General features: G+C 43.6%; 1 protein-coding gene across 1 annotated transcript in view; it reads left to right on the forward strand.

Annotated features, from left to right (window-relative positions):
- LOC138267693 (fibrillin-2-like) overlaps nt 1-19,997 on the forward strand; it is a 367,800-nt gene that overhangs the window by 26,065 nt on the left and 321,738 nt on the right. The window contains exons 2-3 of the mRNA XM_069216842.1: nt 1,997-2,079; nt 12,657-12,755. Coding sequence (XP_069072943.1) covers nt 1,997-2,079; nt 12,657-12,755 — 182 coding nt within the window. The remainder of the gene's footprint in view (nt 1-1,996; nt 2,080-12,656; nt 12,756-19,997) is intronic.

The following is a 19,997-nucleotide window of genomic DNA, read 5'->3' on the forward strand; positions in this document are numbered from 1 at the left end:
ATGTTAATGCTATTACAATAAAAACCTAATGACATACTCTGGTTCGCACAGAAGATATCTTTTCTAGAGCTATTGTTTAATCAAACCTCTCTCCTGCCGCCCGTGATTAACAAGGGGAGCGTGCAACAGAAGACAGCTGTGTTTCACCCTCAGAGCACAATTCATGTAAAGTTTCGTGTATTATAACAAAGTCACAAAGTTTGGGTAATGTGATCAACCCCCCATGAGAGATGAGATACAGTGCAACACAGAAGCGATTTTTTTGGCAAATGTGTGGAAATTAGCAAATACAATTCCTACACCTTCAGTGTTGTAGCACAGTGTGCACATCGTGCTGTCCCCAATGAAAACCTATCATCTCAGACACTAGAGTGAGTTATTGTGTGTCCAAAATAAATTAGATACAAACATTTCAATAACACTACGCCAGGTAACCCAAATTGTCTTTGTGTTTTTTTAAAAAATTCACATGTAGTCAAAAAATAAATAAAATGTAATTTTCACTGCAAGGTTTTCAGAGTTTTTCTTGCCTGAACTAGAATTATTTTATGGCCTTCCAGATGTTGCCCCTGAGTGCCAACCAAGCTAAACCAGAATGTGAAAATCCAAACCCAGATCTGAACCCTTGTCTCAAACGTACCCAATATTCAGACACGCATAGGCAAAACCATTAGCATGTATAAGGAGAAACCTTTCAGGTCTGTAAGGGGAATGTGGTCAAATGAGTGCAGCCGTGTCAGTTGCAGGGCAGACAGTGCAACTATGTAAAAGGGGAAATAGTAAAGGTATTCAGAGAGATAAAGAGTATGGCGGTGTCTTTGGATACCAAGAAGCAAGTATATTGTACGTACATGACATTATTTAGAGACCACAACCTCAGAAATGACAAAGATGGCATTAGCCATGACTTTTAGGGCTTGTAAAGATGGTGCTGTTAATGAATCTTTAGAGAACACGAAGATGCTAACGTCAATGGTAACTCACATAACAAAGATGGAACTTAAAAAATGTATATCAAAGCTGGTATAAACACTTCATGCAGTAATTAACCACGGCACAGCCGCGATACAGATGTGAAGAGTTTGCAGTCCATGCTGACAATAAGCAGGGCCCCTGGAAATATGTGCTTTTGCGGCTGTGCGTTTTCCACATAATTACAGATTTATCGCATTTGCCGCATAACTCATCATCTGCTGCATAATCTGCTGACTTCAACTAAAAAAAAAAATATTCCACCCCAAACAAATCAAAGGTTACCAAACACACAGCAACACGTGTGCTGCCAGTGGAAGGGTCTATGCAAATGTTGATTACTCAACTTTCTGTTTCTTATTTCTATATTTGAGTGTCAAAATGTTACACTAATGAGGTGAAACCTTTTGCCAAAATAGTGTTAACGCTGGTAAAATTTCCAAAATAATGAGGCTATACTAAGGGTAAAACATGTGCCTCATTATTCCACTTAATTTGGCTTTTCTGGCGGCATAATTTAGCCAGCCCTGCTTCATAATCAGTGGTTAATTTGTGAATAAAAAGTTGCCGGTGTCCAAAGCTCTCCTCTGAAACTCGCGGCTACTGCAATTAAATGTGCGAGGACAGAATACTGAGGCGGCGCCATCTCGGGCCACTTTAATCCATTTACAGCCACCCCCTGCCCCTTCAGCTCACTCTTGCAGCTTTCTGTTTTCTCCCATTGTGACGCTTTACCGTCTTTGTCTTCCTCCGTCTTTCCCATATGTGTATTTTGCTCGCAGTAATTGTTCTATGCATTAAAACAAGTGCCGGCCCTCAAAAATAAGTGCTGGTGCCCTGCACCCGCAACCACCGGCTCAAATTAAGCACTGCTCATACTCTCGTCCTCCCCACATAATTCCAGTGGCCGTGCCTGTAAGGCCATGCCTTTTTGTTCCTCATCATCTGGGGGCCCACAAATATAAAGGTTGTTCTGTGAGTGGTGGCCAATGGATAGCTTGTAACAAACTCTTCTCCATTTCAGGCCAAACGTCTGTGGGTCTCGATTCCACTCCTACTGCTGCCCCGGATGGAAAACGTTACCTGGGGGAAACCAGTGTATTGTTCGTAAGTATATCTTCGGCTTATAGTACGCACATTCTCAGGCTGCTGGGGGTAAAGCATGGCAGGATTAGAAAACAAAGTGCATTTTTGGATCAAATACTTACAAACACCATCAAAGTACCGGCGTAACTGTTTGTCTTGTCATCAGGTTTATTCCAAGCAGGGACCGGATAAGCGTTAGTCATTACTCGCATAATTTGCTGGAGAGTAATTACATTAAATTACAGCAAAATGACGTGAGATTACGGTGAATTGGGCGAAGAGGGTCTCCCTACTTTTAGCTCTATTTTCTTAGCGCACAATGCACGCTCACGTTCAGAAAGGACCTGTGGATGCATCTTGTATCAATAAAACAGCACCGATGCAACCAAACAGGACCCGAAGATGCATCTTGTATCAATAAAACAGCACCGATGTAACCAAACAGGACCTGTGGATGCATCTTGTATCAATAAAACAGCTCCGATGCAACCAAACAGGACCTGAGGATGTATCTTGTATCAGTAAAACAGCACGAGATGCAACCAAACAGGGCCTGAGGATGCATATTGTATCAATAAAACAGCACCAGATGCAACCAAACAGGACCTGAGGATGCACCTTGTATCGACCTGAGGATGCATCTTCTATCAATAAAACAGCACCAGATGCAACCAAACAGGACCTGAGGATGCATCTTGTATCGACCTGAGGATGCATCTTGTATCAATAAAACAGCACCAGACGCAACCAAACAGGACCTGAGGATGCATCTTGTATCAATAAAACAGAACTAGATACAACCAAACAGGACCTGAGCATGCATCTTGTATCAATAAAACAGAACTAGATACAACCAAACAGGACCTGAGCATGCATCTTGTATCAATAAAACAGGACTAGATACAACCAAACAGGACCTGAGCATGCATCTTGTATCAATAAAACAGGACTAGATACAACCAAACAGGACCTGAGCATGCATCTTGTATCAATAAAACAGAACTAGATACAACCAAACAGGACCTGAGCATCTATCTTGTATCAATAAAACAGCACCTGATGCAACCAAACAGGAGCAGCAGCTGGCAGTTGCCCTCTGTTCCTGTGCTCCTGGGTTGCCTTTTTCTGCCTGAAATTACAAAAAATTACGCAAGCAGACATAGGGCCTGATTCTGACCCCGGCGTTCACGGACCGCCGGGGCCAGGGTCGGCGGGAGCACCGCCAACAGGCTGGCGGTGCTCCTCAGGACATTCTGACCGCGGCGGTTCAGCCGCGGTCAGAACAGGAAAACCAGCGGTCTCCCGCCGGTTTTCCGCTGTCCTGAAGAATCCTCCATGGCGGCGCAGCTTGCTGCGCCGCCATGGGGATTCTGACACCCCATACCGCCATCCTGTTCCTGGCGGGTCGCCCGCCAGGAACAGGATGGCGGTATGGGGTGTCGTGGGGCCCCTGGGGGCCCCACAAAGAATTTCAGTGTCTGCTGAGCAGACACTGAAATTCGCGACGGGTGCAACTGCACCCGTCGCACATCCTCCACTCCGCCGGCTCCATTCGGAGCCGGCATCCTCATGGAGGGGTGTTTCCCACTGGGCTGGCGGGCGGCCTTTTGGTGGTCGCCCGCCAGCCCAGTGGGAAACCCAGAATCACCGCAGCGGTCTTATGACCGCGGAGCGGTGTTCTGGAGGGGGGAACTCTGACGGGCGGCCTCCGCCGTCCGTCAGAGTTAGAATGACCCCCATAGTATCGTAATTTTTGGTAATTTCACATCATAAGAGTAACTTGAAATTACTCGGCCGTAATTTAAATTTTGCCCAAGCCTAGACAATTACTGTCGGCCATTCTTATTTTTCCAGGCACCTTTGAATATCTCTGTAGGACACTAGACTGCTTTGCATTTGGATGTTCTAAACCCTTAATGTCTAAGACATGAGCTCATCAAAAGCTGGCCATAGAAACTTGTCTGAGGGTGTAAATTAAGCACTGAGGAACAGAGAGTCCCCTTATTCCCAAAATGCATACTATTTTCAATATAAAATAACATGTAGAGAGACCAGTGAGGTAGAGAAGTGGACCTCTTATTATTCTAGCAGGGTGATGTGAAAAGTATTGTCTTAAGTGTAGCGTAGTCTTGCATTAGACGTGGTTTCTATCGGGATGTGACTGCGATGGTTAAGTGTGTACTGTTGTATGGGATTTTTATAGATATGTCCTGAATCTTGGAAGTCTGAAATTATTGACCTTTTTAGACTCTCTTGTCTGTAAATGTATTTCAACACGAAATTTTATGTTGTATCAAAATTTCATGCTGACATATTAAGTAGTCCAAATCCTTCAACACTGTGTGGAATAGTTTGTGGATTTTAAAGACAATATTGTGTTTTTGTGTCATATTGGAGAGGTACCTGAACAGGCCTTTCCTATGATGAACAGGCGGATGAAATGTATCTCCTTATCGATGTTACCAGGTTCATTGATGTTCTGATGTAGAGGGGTTTTATGTTCAGAGCTGATTTTCCTTGTCATCGCTCAAAGTTCTGCTCTAAAATAGCTGATGATTTGGGGCCTCATTCTGACCCTGGCGGACGGCGGAGGCCGTCCGCCAGGGTACCGCCGCTGAATGACCGCACTGCGGTCAAAAGACCGCAGCGGCCATTCAGACATTTCCTCTGGGCCGGCGGGCGCTCTCCAAAAGAGCGCCCGCCGGCCCAGAGGAAATGCCCCTGCAACGAGGACGCCGGCTCAGAATTGAGCCGGCGTAGTTGCAGGGGTGCGACGGGTGCAGTTGCACCCGTCGCGTATTTCAGTGTCTGCTTAGCAGACACTGAAATACTTTTCAGGGCCCTCTTACGGGGGCCCCTGCCGTGCCCATGCCATTGGCATGGGCACGGCAGGGGCCCCCAGGGGCCCCGCGGCACGCCCTACCGCCATCCTGTTCCTGGCGGGCGAACCGCCAGGAACAGGATGGCGGTAGGGGGTGTCAGAATCCCCCATGGTGGCGCAGCAAGCTGCGCCGCCATGGGGGATTCTAAGGGCAGCGGTAAACCGGCGGGAGACCGCCGGTTTGCCTCTCCTGACCGCGGCCGAACCGCCACGGTCAGAATGCCCTGCGGGGCACCGCCGGCCTGTCGGCGGTGCTCCCGCCGACCCTAGCCCCGGCGGTCTTAGACCGCAGGGGTCAGAATGACCCCCTTGATTTTCAACGTATAGAGCAGAGGAGGCGTGTGAAAGTAGGCTGTATGATTGGCCTCTGAGCTGGCGGTTGCCTATATGAATAGGAGACCTTTAATGCTGGGTTCTCTTCCAAGTCCAGATATTGTTTGAGAATGTTTGATGGTAGCAGAACTTGGAAGCGCAGGCTCCCTATTGCACTTTTTTTTACATCTTAAAGCAAGTGAAGGGATATGCTTAGATAGATGGGGCTCCGTCCATTTCTGAAAGATGGTGGAGTCCTGCTGTTTGTTTAGTGTTTTCAAGGGCTAGTGACTTCAAGGGATATTTTTTGTAGCATGTCTACCTAGTATAATCATTATGAGCAAAATACTCTAAACCTATGTTGAGCATTGTAGGAAGTTGGCTCTGTATGTGCTATTTCAAAGTAAGGAATAGAATGCACAGAGTCCAAGGGTTCCCCTTAGAGGTAAAATAGTGGTAAAAAGAGATAATACTAATGCTCTATTTTGTGGTAGTGTGGTCGAGCAGTAGGCTTATCCAAGGAGTAGTGTTAAGCATTTGTTGTACATACACATAGACAATAAATGAGGTACACACACTCAGAGACAAATCCAGCCAATAGGTTTTGTTATAGAAAAATATCTTTTCTTAGTTTATTTTAAGAACCACAGGTTCAAATTTAACATGTAATATCTTGTTTGAAAGGTATTGCAGGTAAGTACATTAGGAACTTGGAATCATTTCAATTGCATGTATACTTTTCAAGTTATTCACAAATAGCTACTTTAAAAGTGGACACAGTGCAATTTTCACAGTTCCTGGGGGAGGTAAGTTTTTGTTAGTTTTACCAGGTAAGTAAGACACTTACAGGGTTCAGTTCTTGGTCCAAGGTAGCCCACCGTTGGGGGTTCAGAGCAACCCCAAAGTCACCACACCAGCATCTCAGGGCCGGTCAGGTGCAGAGTTCAAAGTGGTGCCCAAAACGCATAGGCTTCAATGGAGAGAAGGGGGTGCCCCGGTTCCAGTCTGCCAGCAGGTAAGTACCCGCGTCTTCGGAGGGCAGACCAGGGGGGTTTTGTAGGGCACCGGGGGGGACACAAGCCCACACAGAAATTTCACCCTCAGCGGCGCGGGGGCGGCCGGGTGCAGTGTTAGAACAAGCGTCGGGTTCGCAATGGAAGTCAATGAGAGATCAAGGGATCTCTTCAGCGCTGCAGGCAGGCAAGGGGGGGCTTCCTCGGGGAAACCTCCACTTGGGCAAGGGAGAGGGACTCCTGGGGGTCACTTCTGCAGTGAAAGTCCGGTCCTTCAGGTCCTGGGGGCTGCGGGTGCAGGGTCTTTTCCAGGCGTCGGGACTTAGGTTTCAGAGAGTCGCGGTCAGGGGAAGCCTCGGGATTCCCTCTGCAGGCGGCGCTGTGGGGGCTCAGGGGGGACAGGTTTTGGTACTCACAGTCGTAGAGTAGTCCGGGGGTCCTCCCTGAGGTGTTGGTTCTCCACCAGCCGAGTCGGGGTTGCCGGGTGCAGTGTTGCAAGTCTCACGCTTCTTGCGGGGAGTTGCAGGGTTCTTTAAAGCTGCTTCTGGAAACAAAGTTGCAGTCTTTTTGGAGCAGGTCCGCTGTCCTCTGGAGTTTCTTGTCGTCGTCGAAGCAGGGCAGTCCTCAGAGGATTCAGAGGTCGCTGGTCCCTTTGGAAGGCGTCGCTGGAGCAGAGTTCTTTGGAAGGCAGGAGACAGGCCGGTGAGTTTCTGGAGCCAAGGCAGTTGTCGTCTTCTGGTCTTCCTCTGCAGGGGTTTTCAGTTGGGCAGTCCTTCTTCTTGTTGTTGCAGGAATCTAATTTTCTAGGGTTCAGGGTAGCCCTTAAATACTAAATTTAAGGGCGTGTTTAGGTCTGGGGGGTTAGTAGCCAATGGCTACTAGCCCTGAGGGTGGGTACACCCTCTTTGTGCCTCCTCCCAAGGGGAGGGGGTCACAATCCTAACCCTATTGGGGGAATCCTCCATCTGCAAGATGGAGGATTTCTAAAAGTTAGAGTCACCTCAGCTCAGGACACCTTAGGGGCTGTCCTGACTGGCCAGTGACTCCTCCTTGTTGCTTTCTTTGTTCCCTCCAGCCTTGCCGCCAAAAGTGGGGGCCGTGGCCGGAGGGGGCGGGCAACTCCACTAAGCTGGAGTGCCCTGCTGGGCTGTGACAAAGGGGTGAGCCTTTGAGGCTCACCGCCAGGTGTCACAGCTCCTGCCTGGGGGAGGTGTTAGCATCTCCACCCAGTGCAGGCTTTGTTACTGGCCTCAGAGTGACAAAGGCACTCTCCCCATGGGGCCAGCAACATGTCTCTAGTGTGGCAGGCTGCTGGAACTAGTCAGCCTACACAGACAGTCGGTTAAGTTTCAGGGGGCACCTCTAAGGTGCCCTCTGGGGTGTATTTTGCAATAAAATGTACACTGGCATCAGTGTGCATTTATTGTGCTGAGAAGTTTGATACCAAACTTCCCAGTTTTCAGTGTAGCCATTATGGTGCTGTGGAGTTCGTGTTTGACAGACTCCCAGACCATATACTCTTATGGCTACCCTGCACTTACAATGTCTAAGGTTTTGTTTAGACACTGTAGGGGTACCATGCTCATGCACTGGTACCCTCACCTATGGTATAGTGCACCCTGCCTTAGGGCTGTAAGGCCTGCTAGAGGGGTGACTGACCTATACTTGCATAGGCAGTGAGAGGCTGGCATGGCACCCTGAGGGGAGTGCCATGTCGACTTACTCGTTTTGTTCTCACTAGCACACACAAGCTGGCAAGCAGTGTGTCTGTGCTGAGTGAGAGGTCTCCAGGGTGGCATAAGACATGCTGCAGCCCTTAGAGACCTTCCTTGGCATCAGGGCCCTTGGTACTAGAAGTACCAGTTACAAGGGACTTATCTGGATGCCAGGGTCTGCCAATTGTGGATACAAAAGTACAGGTTAGGGAAAGAACACTGGTGCTGGGGCCTGGTTAGCAGGCCTCAGCACACTTTCAATTGTAAACATAGCATCAGCAAAGGCAAAAAGTCAGGGGGCAACAATGCCAAGGAGGCATTTCCTTACAAGCATGCTTATGTAAGTCTTGCAGTTCTTCTTAAATAAATTCATGCCAGACAGATGTAGGGTTGGCCTCTTGATGCAGATTTCCCCTCTCTGTGCCAGCCAAGCCTTAGATGGTAAATGGTGGCTGGTAAAATCAACAGTGACTCCTGACAAATAAATGCCCAGCTGGCCACCAAAATGTGGAGCGGTATGCCTGGCCTTTATTTATGTCTGCATAAGCTGCCAGTGCAGCATAAAACCTTTGATACACTTACCATTGCACGCGAGATGGGCAGACGCAGTCCCCCATTGTCAATGATACCCATGTCCATCACCTCTGGTATATAAATCACCTGTTGGGCTTCGTGAAGTCAAAATATGTTGTGGAAAGGAAAGTGTGAAGGATCTTCTGGTAACTTTAACTGACCAAGTGAACAATTAATGTTAGATGCCGTTCCATAAAAGAACAATTGTACTATATAAAGGTCCCTTACTAAACACGATGTCCTCAAAGGTGGTGCTCTGTGCATCCCGCATCACAGGACCACCCCCCATGAAGAATTACATCACAGACCCAGCTGAACCGCGACACACTACAGCCTCTGAGGTCAGTGACACCCAGCATAGTATGTTGGCTTTCCCCAGAGCTGTAAAAAGTACCAGATGGTCTCATTTTCCTTGATCGCCATATATGGTAAATATTTCTAGAAAGCCGGCTAAGATGGGTTCCTCTTGCTGTGCTTGAAAGCAAAAAAAAAACCTGAAAGCTCTGCTTACACAGGTGCAAAGATCTGAAGATGTGGATTTGCAGACAGACAGGCTGAGCCAGGGGTCTGGGGGTGAACATGATCCAAGCATGTGGGCAAGAGGTGGGGGCGGTGGAGGCTGAGGTAATGAGGGTGTGCCACACATGTCAAGGCTCTGACATGGGAGCCCAGGGAGGGGAGCACAAATGCCCCCTCTTTAATTTACAGGCCAGTCATTGTACAAACATTACTCTTGCTGCCCTGCCTCCACATCCTCAAATGCCTGCTTTCCCTCTTATAATCAGTATTTGAGCTGATTTGGGCTTGTTGAGCCACAAAACAATAGAATCTCGTCGGTTTTTCAGGATATCTAGAATTATTAGGTATGACGAAAATATATAAATGTTTTGCATTTCAGTAAAAATGTGTACTATGATTGTGTGAACCAAACTTGAATTTAGTCTCTAATGTGATTATAAGCTGAGTACTTCTTAAAAGTCCTCTGAATATTATTTTTTCCTCAATTTTCTAGGTTTCATTCTTTTTACACTTTCTGCCCAAAGCATCTGTATGTCAAGAATCCTCGGGTTTGAAATAAGCACTGTTCACAGATATCCACTCTATGTCAATTGTATATGCAAACGCAAATGCAACTAATTTGATGTGAGGCAGAAAAATAGCCGCAGGGGATCAATCCCTGTGGCAAGGTGAAATGTGCCCTTCAGCTGCTACATTAGTCACCCCTCAACCAACACATGAATTTAAGATGCTCTGCATGAAACTCATTGCTTTTAAGAATATTTAACTCATCTTTTTCAGATCCATGGTCTAAGCCACACTTCAGCAAGGTTCCTTTCTTGATTCAAGCTACAAATCACATTGATGAAAATATGTGGTTGTAAAAAATAATAATTTAATTATTTGGATAAAATAACATTGATTTTCAAAGCTATATTTTAAAAGGAAAGTTTATTTTGTTGTAATAATTTCTTCTGCAGAGAGAAATGTTTCCCTCCTTTTGACAGATTGCAATCTTCATTTTCTGTTGATCCTACTATTGTATCTCATGAGCCTATTCCTACCTCCAATGTTACCTTTATTTTCTGAAACATGCCTCGTACCCTGCTTCCCAGATTCGCAGAAGCCTGGCTGATTTTACCTCTAGACTCAGATACCAAAAGTTGTGCGTCAGTAGGAAGGTGAGGCCACATTGCTGTTGGAACAGGAGATTAAACTGTGAATGTGGCAAGAGACAGCGCGGTGCTGCCCATTTTTCCTCTAAATCAATTTCCCAGTGTGATGCAGTCTACAAGCTGCTTTGTGCAGGGTAGGCTACATGACCCAGCCAATGCCACTTTTGTCCTATCCCAGTCATGGCCTCCTACAGAGTCTGGCTTGTGTGGACATTGTTTACAGGTTTGTGTGTTACTCACCATGAACTCCTGTCCTAACTCAAGAGGCTCCATCTTCAGGAAGTCGTGGCCTGAGCCAAAGCTTCTGGGATTGCCTTCCTAATATCCCTGCACTTAATAGCTGAACATTTGCTGCGTATCACATGAGATATTTCTCATTTGGATGTCTTCAATGTCAGACCTTTCACATCTGTGTCAAAATAGGTATAATAGGTATTTGGTGTTTTGACTGGTTGGCTACATTTTTTTCTAGACTAGGTTCTTGGAGTGTTCCTTCATTCTAGACCAGGTTCTTGGATTGTTCCTTCATAAACCAGAACTTGATGAACTCTACAGAAGTGTTTCAGTATATGGTGCCTTTAATTGGACTTCGCCAATAATCTGTCATTCTCTTGCCTGAGTACAGATATTACGGTGACCACAGTGGCTGAGAAGGTGACTTAGCTTTCAGAGGTGTGTCCAGGCTTAACACATCTATGCCGTGTAACTCCCAGACATTGGTCCGGTACGCTAGGGTGATGCTCACCTATCACGTATGCAGAGTCAGCGGCATATATTCTTTACAACCGTGCCGACATTTCCCCATAGCCATCTTTCTTTGTATTCTAACTGGATGTTCCTGTTGTCACCTAGAATTACAGTTATGGTGTATGAGGGTCTGCATGGGTAACACTATATGTGAGCATTCAATGTCTCTTTCAGTACCCCAAATGAAATATGTAATGTTCAAACTATAAAAAGTTAATTCATTAAACCATCTGGGTTTATGAGTTGGCTTGTGATCTGCTCAGTCTAGTTCATTTACATTTCAAAGTGAGGCACTGTTTAAGACTAAACAATGTGACAATAGATGCAATAATCCTTCCCGATTTAATCAAACAAACAGACATGCCAAAGCACTTATTGGGGTAATGGTTCCTGATGTAAATTTAGGTAGGAGAACAAACTGTTTTCCTTTCACTGGAGGGCCCTGTTAATGCATTGGTCTAACTGCGGACAACATCCCTTCCTTACTGATCACAGCCCTGACCGCCAAGATGCTTGTCAAACCTGCTTTAATCATCTCCCATTTACTGACTCAAAAATGTTGTTAGAAAACATTAAGCCTTTTAAGTGACAGCCATCACATAAAATGTGCTGCAAAAACAAGATGGTATCGGTGGTGGGCAATCTTGTCATAGAGTGAAGGATGTTATTGATGGAAGTCATAAGTCTGGAGGCTGAAGTAAACATTAAACTTATGTTTCAGTCACTTAATAGTTGGTCTGTTTTGTGGTGTGTGCCACTTCATTACTGACTTTTCACCTCTCACCCTTTTCACTACTTCTTCTTCCTCCTTGTTCTTCTCTTTACATCCAAGAGAGCTGTGAGGAGCAGAGTACTAGGAAACTGAAATCCTGTGCCCCATCATAGTATGCAGCTCACCATCCTTGCCCCAATCATTCACAACTCATACTCCGTCTTCCCAGGCTTCCGCCTTGTCTCTTCTCATCCCTAAGGGCAGAGAGCGTGCCAACTCTGAGGTACCTGAGAGGTGTGAGGTCTTGTTTGTGGCATCTAAATGGGCAGATTGGTTGTCACAGAGGTTAGTTTGAGGCCAGGCTATTTGTACAGATGAAAATTTGCAAACTAAACAATTACTTGCTTTAGTCATTTTCAGTGTTTGTTGTTGCGGCACTGAATGATGCTTCGGTCTTATAAGGCAGATACTTCAGAAATGGTCCTGTTCTTCAAACAAACAAGACAGATGTTTAGGGTAGGACAACAGCATGGATTGAAAATCAATATCTGTTTTATATTCCACTGATGTTGTGGAGGATATAGAAAATGGCCCATGGTATTTTTGCACACTTTTAAGCCCTTCCATATCTTAACTTGCAGTTAGGAAACCAAATGGAACAGCTGGCCTGAAATGTATAAAAAAAGAACTAGACTCAATCTTGTATTTTGAAAATGTGCAGCTTTTGAAAACAGTCCCTGTGTCCTCAAATCCTTTTTGAAATTTACACGGTCAAAATCAAGCTTTTCATTGTCAGAACTGGAATTTAAGTTTTGACCACCTCACTAGCAGCCTAGTTCCCACTAGACAGAATGTAGAGAAGTCTTTCGGTTGAGGCCAGATCCACCCTGACCAGCATTTATTTCCAGGATTGAAGAAACCTGCCTCCGGGGATACATGTTAACAACCCCTATGTCTTCTTTCTTTCCCCAGCAATATGTCGAAACTCCTGTGGCGATGGATTCTGTTCCCGGCCCAACATGTGCACATGCTCAAATGGACAGCTATCTCCAACCTGTGGATCTGGCGGAGGTATTCTGAATTTTGCTACTTTTTCATTTGTTCAAGTATATGTTTCAAAGGCCCAAAAGACACATTTTCTCAGTCACATAAATAAATGTGTCAAATTTGGTGAAAGTATGAGACATTCAGGAATATTCCAGGTCCACATGTGTATTGAGCTGCTTTCGACTACGTCACATAACTTTTTTTGCCTATAAATGTTTATATTGAATTATTCTTCCCCATTAAGCATCACTTTGAGTTGATGAACCAGAAACTGAATAGTAAACTTATTTGGTAATGCACAATAGGTTTATTGGTCTGGGAAACCTGTATGTTTATATACAGGTTGTTTACTTCCATTTTGAATGTTGACCATTTAAATGTTATGTATTAAATACTTAGATTAAATAACTATAACAATATGACTGCCTCTCAAAAATGTGAATATTGTTGTGATAGTACGAGGTCTCCTTCCTGGGATCCCGACTACGAAAGTCGTGTTACTTTCAATCTGATCTGTTGCTGCAGGAAAAACCCAAACACCAAACATGTCCCCTTCAGCATGGTGTCAATTAGAATTAGCAGGAGTAGCAGCTGCTACCCCCAGTTTGTCATTCAGTGCCCATGACACTGGCGCTGTTGTCCATGGTTTCAAGGACTATCAGACAGCAACTGTGGTGGAATGTATTTAGAGACCTTTTCAGTCCGATTACTTCCCATAGTATGACTCTGCCAATCCCCTTTATTCTCAGTACACCATAAGAGACTGTTGAGGCTCCAAGCATTGGGCAAGAAGTAAAACTTGTGATATCATACCTGGCCAATGTGTAAGTGATGTCACTTCCACTTGCTCTGACATTCTGGTGATGCGAAGTCCATCACCCGCAGCCAAAAAAGCCATTGACCCAAACTATGTGGGCCAGATTCACAAAGGGCCTCTGCACGCAATGCAGAGGCCCCACAGTTGTGATGGAGGTCCCACATTTACCCATTTTAATGGTCCTGCCACAAGTGCATGCCCCCCACCACAAGTGCGGGCCATCTGCCACGAGTGCGGCGGTTCTTTGTGAATCAGCCCGAAACTGTAGTCCCTCTCTTGCTTCCAAGATGCCCTCCAGAGCCTAACATTGTGCTCTAAAAATAGAATACAACTTAACATTGGAAGAATCTAAAAGGTTGGTTTGCGCAATATTCAAAAGTAACTTATGAGTAGTGAAAAACTTGACCAGTGTAAGTATATATTTTGCTGAAGTAAATGCACCAAAAATATACTTACCAAAGGCAATGCTTTAGGTATATTTCTATGCATTCATTGGGTGTGAGGCTATGTGGACCTCTCTTTTGGATAGGAGTAGATGAACATCTTTATGACAATGTCAGGTTAAACCCTTATATTTTAGTTGCTATTAGGTTGGCCTTTATTTAGACCGCAGAGGTCAGCTGATTAGGCGACTAGATTGGCAGTGACCATCATCTCGGCCTTCCTAGCAGAGGACTGCCTGCCATGTACAAAGATCCCTGCGTGTTGTAGGCCAGTATTTCCAAAAATGCTCCTGCCAATGCAGCAGATGCAGTTTCATCAAAAGTGAATGGTGGGTAACCTGCTGTCTTATTTCAGCCCAGGGGCTTTCCTTTTTGTTCTGCATTAAATAACAGGCTCAGCGTTTCTTTCTTCAGAAGAAAATAATAATGCTGCTGGCATTCAAGGAATTGTTGACCTGTGCATCAAACCCAAATTTCACTTTTCATGCCAGGCCACCATGCCCGCTCATGGAATCCTCGGGTGGGAAAATCAGTGGCATAATTGTAACTTAAGTAAATTCAGCAGCCTATCTCCCACTGTGACCAATCATCTCTATGATGGTCAGGTGACATTGGTCAATGTTTTCCAATGGCAGAGCAGCTGAGGGTCTGTACTCCAAAACCTATGGGTCTGCAGACCTCCAAATGAGGTGGGAGAGCCAAAGGTTTGGTAGGCACCAACTCAAACAATTTGTTTAGCAGCTCCCATTCAGTCAAATCCAACATTAGCTCATAAATGTTGTATTAATAAAGGTTAGTGGTAGTTTCCTTTTGGTCTACATAATAAAACATTACAGGAGCTTTTTCTGTGCTTCCGCACAGGCAAATAACTGTGGACTGTTCTGTGGATGTATGCCAGCAGCACAGAGGCTGTCACATTGTGCGGTGTCAAACACCGTGCGATTGTTCTGCTTGGTATTGGTGAAATCCTTGAGGAGCTTTATTGAATTATAAAGTTAAATAAATGCTTTGCAGTTTGCTTTCTCTTCACCACTCTTATTTAGCAAAACCTTAAACCTTCTTTTGCAAACCCTTGCTATGTCCCTCTAGCAATGATTGCATTTCTATCAGGCCCAGAGATGTTTTAGGTCATGGGATGAGAGGTAAAAGTTCCATAACATGCCAATACATCACATAACTAACGATATTGTAATGTAACATAGCATAACTCCTCATCTATGGACTTAGAAGATTTATACATCATAATGGCACAATCTATGTTAAGTATACAACCTATACATACATATATATACTTACATTCTTGATATTTTGGCTCTCAGTATTTAGGCATCGATATTTTTGAACCACAGTTTTTTTTCTTCGATATTCTGGTGGAAAGGCAGATTTTTTTTTGGTATGAATATCTCACAGAACAAATATTGAAGTAATAAATATTTGTAATTTACTTGTTGACATTATGGCATTACATTGCTACTCCAATTACAGAAATATTGGAGGTGATCAACCGTTTTGATGACATTGATCGACCCGATTAACCATACTCTGATAGTGAACATCAATGGATAAACAGAAACAACTTGATTCTCTGGGTGCATATAGATGAAACTGACCCACCAGTGCCATTTCTTCTCATGCTATATACCCGTCAGTGCCATCTTCTCACACTGCCCCCACTCAATTTCCAGCTCCCTACAGACCTCTAGTTACCAGCCCTCTTGCTCATACCAGTGCTAGGTCCTCATTGGCCCCACCCTCTATAGCTGCCCAATTCTCACCCATTCCTTTTCACTCTGCCAGACAGTGGCAACTCCTCATAGTACCAACCTGTGACAACTTCTTATTACGGCCATTAATACCACCACCAATGCACAGTTATGAACTGGAACTATAGGACATTTGAAAGAATGTAACTGAATGATGAATTCTGGCCCATTAGCACAGAAGAAAACACCTCAACACGTAAAATATTTTCCTCTGCTTTAGTGGATTGTGTTTTTGGACATCACCCTGTCTGTGACCATCTAGGGAATGAAACCTGGATCTGTCCGTATTTTTCTGGTACAGGCTCCTGAAATGTAACTATGATAGGATGAGACACTGAGATGGACAATGACGTTGCTTGATAGATTTGAACAGGATCACATTATTGTACGAGGCATGACCAGGCAGTCTGGCGTGTGTGTGTCAAGCCAACATTCAGGATGGAAAAGGAGATGCATCCTTGCTGGCAGTACTAATGCACCTCATCTTCATTGTGATGATAAAAAATGCATCCCTACAACAGATAAATAAAGATGCAGATAATGTTCTTATTATGTTGTTGCTTCATAAAGCCTTACAGAACACAACAAGCATACTCTGAGCCCAATGAACATTTGCTGAAATCTGTTCTCCATTAGTAATCATGGAAGGACATTGCACATTAGCATTTAGTTGCAGACTGATTCATCACCCAAATTATCAACTATTCTTGTACATGAGACTGGGAACCATAAATAGCGCTTTTTAGTTGTAATAGTTGAATTGCGCCGAGAGTATGCCTTAAGATACCCTTGTAATACAATCTTAAAATGCTTTGCAGATCCATTCCTACCTGAGGAAGTTACTACCGAGCATGTCAATTGAACTACTGAACTCCTCCTCAATGAATGGTCTCTAAACCTGTTAAGTAGCTACTACAAACCAAAAGAATGTGAAGTGATCGATTCTCCAACAGCGTGCCACAGTTCCAATCTTGGATGCCAAATAGGCACAAATACTACCCAGAAAACACACATCTATTTACTGTAGAGGTAAACTGCAAGTGAGATGTAGACGGAAATACCTTTTATCAGGTGACCAAAATAATTACAAGGCAGTGGCTTGGTCTGTTAGTATTTACACCATCCTCACCTTTTCTAAGACTGTAAGAGAAGCAATGAGTGAGCGGGGTGGGCTTCTTACTCTTCACAATATAGTCATTTATCATCTTTCTGCAAAACACGTCTATTAGATCCTAAAAATATTTTACGTTTTTACTGTTGGTAATAAAAAAGCTATAAATCCCATTTACAAATAAGCCCGTCCTTTCGTAGAATAGCCTGTATTGTTCTCAAGATATTACTTTGGCCAGAACTGATCAAAATATTTTTTTAAGTGGCCAACTTTGCTCATTGGAGGTACAGCTGATGAACATATAGACCAATATAACTGTAGGGTCCAGTTGGCAACCTCTAGGGTCCTTGTGTCCTGGACTTGGAGGGCATGACAATAGTTTTGAATATACGTGCAGTTAATGAGGATGAATTTTGAAAATCTAGTCTGTTCATTTCTAAAAGAACTTATTCATGCATAAGGTTTGAAAAAAAACAGTCCATTTGACCAGTTCCACTTGGTGCATCTTTAGAACAAGAGCTGCAAGAGTGATTTGGAACCACCAGCATATTTTGGTCAGATATCAGTTCTCTTATCATCTTCGGGCCAGAGAACTCCAATGATTGAGGCTTTAACATCAATTTCTTCTAAGACCATGGGCAGATTACTGCATCAATTAACTTCAATGTACTAGATGACATTTACTTTGGGATCTCCATTCTAGTTGCTCTGGCTTGATGTTTATTGCTTTTATCAAATCTTGTTTTTCAAAGGGAGTTTTCATTGGTCATTAAAAAGTATATTCTTTAGGGGGGGTCTGGCTGATGTTTGGTTTTTACAAGCAAATTAATTTTCAGAATTTCAAAGTTTCCACAAGAAGGAACCGTAGTCATTCACACAACACACCACCTTATAAATGCCATTATAGCACTTTGATTGAGTATGAGCTAATATAGTTAAGTCAGGAAAAGGTAAATGTGCCTATATAAAGGATTTGAGGACTGCCCCTTGTTCTCCTCTTTTTTGATTCTACTGTATTTTATCACAGATAGTTTCTCAAGTCTGTCTTGCTCTCTCTCATACAACGCACCTCAGCAACTTTGGCAGCTCCATAGTGTTGCATGTGTTTTTAGTAAAGCTACTCAAAATTGTTTTCATAAGTGGGGGTTTGATCAGGTGTCTCTTCACTGGCTCTGGAGAACATCGCTCCCAAATATTATAATGTATTATATCAATCCACGTCTGTAGATGAAGGCGGGTTGTGGACAGCCACGGGCTTGAGTTTGGCATCTGAAAAGAAAAGGTGGCTTCAGCCCAAGGTCAGACAAGGCCATATTGGGTAATTGACAGGACAAGCAAAATAAGCAAGAATGCCATTTTCCCATGCCCAACAACTACAAACAAGGACCTTGGCTGAGGACAAGTCTCACAAAGGATTTATAACTGACCAAGATCTAAAATACTTATTTTGGCATTTTTTACTGGCAAGAGTAAAGATTTCAGTACGAAAGTCAGGAGAAGAGAACTTCACACTGCTGTCACTGTGAGTAAACTTAACAGTATACCACATCTGTGTACTCTCTTCCCTAGCCCATTACAAGCAAGAACAGTCAGTCCCAGATTCCAAAGTAATATTTTTTATAGTCACTAAATATAAACATGTTTCATTCTCATTCATTTGAACTTCAGAACTGTGCTCCAGATGTTTTCTTGGTTCCGCTTTGATTTGTAACAGGGGTACACAACATGCATCCAGAAGAACTATACCCATGCCAGATTGTCAGGATAGCCAGATAACATACATGTGCACGCAATGATTCAAATTTTATCTCATCAATTATTCTAAATGAATCTCATTGACACAGGTAATGGTTATCAGTTAATCTTGTATGGATCCAGACCTAAGCCAATACTGAATACCTCTGATTTATACAAATAAAACAAGACTGGATTGCTGGGCACAGACTTACTCTTCAAGAATGGTGTACACTTTGTGGCATATGGTGCTTCCTTTATACTTCTAGCCTTAGTGGACTGCAAACTACAGTCCTGGACAGACCTGGGATGTCCATCTAAATGTTCTAAAGGTTATTACAAATGTTACTGGACAGGTGGGTGTTCTTGTGTGTGGCTCCAACAATATGGAACTCACTGAAGGAGGAACAAACCTCATGCTTCTTGAGATTATCAAATTTTCATTTTGGATTTAACCTGCAATCACCCATTTGTATTTGTTGACTTTGTAGTATATATTGATGCCAGATAGTCAGAGCTTGCTCTTACCAAAATGAGAAATTAGGTCGAAAATGAAGTCTATTTGCTTTATTCTATCGATGTTCTCACTCTACATTTCAACCACGAGTCAGAAGAAAATCCTCAGTCATCTAGTCTACAAATTGAGGAATCATAGATTTACTACTTGAGGTGATTGGTTTTCCACAGATTCAATTAGGAACAGAATATAATTGTGCTTCTAAGGTTCATTTATAATATAGTTTTTCCTCAATTTCCTACCTGAAATTTTGGCAAATGCAGATTAAAAAAATGTGATTTAATCGAAATGCTTATTTGTGAGTTTGCTGCTCTCCCAGAACCTACTCAATGTTTGTAGCTAGCTTCAGCATAAGTGTGCAAGCAGTCCTCTGATAGACTGATGTACATAGTGAGTGACAAATTAATCTAGAACACATATGGGGAACTCTTATCGGAGTCATTATGTGAACATGAACCACAATGGGCATTCAGTGATCTCATATAAATACAGGATTGTCATTTGAAGTCATAGAAGTGTCATAAAATCATGTTGGGGTTTAGGATTGAAGTCTATGGGACCATATTGAATGTCCCTGAACATGGCTCAGTAACTTCTTCCCCCTCCCCAGATTTAACAAAACTAGGCACATCTGTAAAGCTGGTTTCTGAATTATGGAAAACCTGAGGATATCCTTAGTAATGTGGCATTAAAAGTACATTTGTTAATTCCCCACACCAGTTTCCTTTGTATTCATCCTTTCTTCCCAATATTTCACCCCAAAACTTTACATGTTTTTAGCAGATTGAGTGTCCCTATTCAAGTTACACATCATCTCAAAATGAGGCCTTCATAGTTTATGTACTACCCTGCATATCCCTATCTTATGCACAGATGTTTTG

Source organism: Pleurodeles waltl, chromosome 12 (assembly GCF_031143425.1).
Source record: "Pleurodeles waltl isolate 20211129_DDA chromosome 12, aPleWal1.hap1.20221129, whole genome shotgun sequence".
Lineage (NCBI taxonomy): Eukaryota > Metazoa > Chordata > Amphibia > Caudata > Salamandridae > Pleurodeles > Pleurodeles waltl.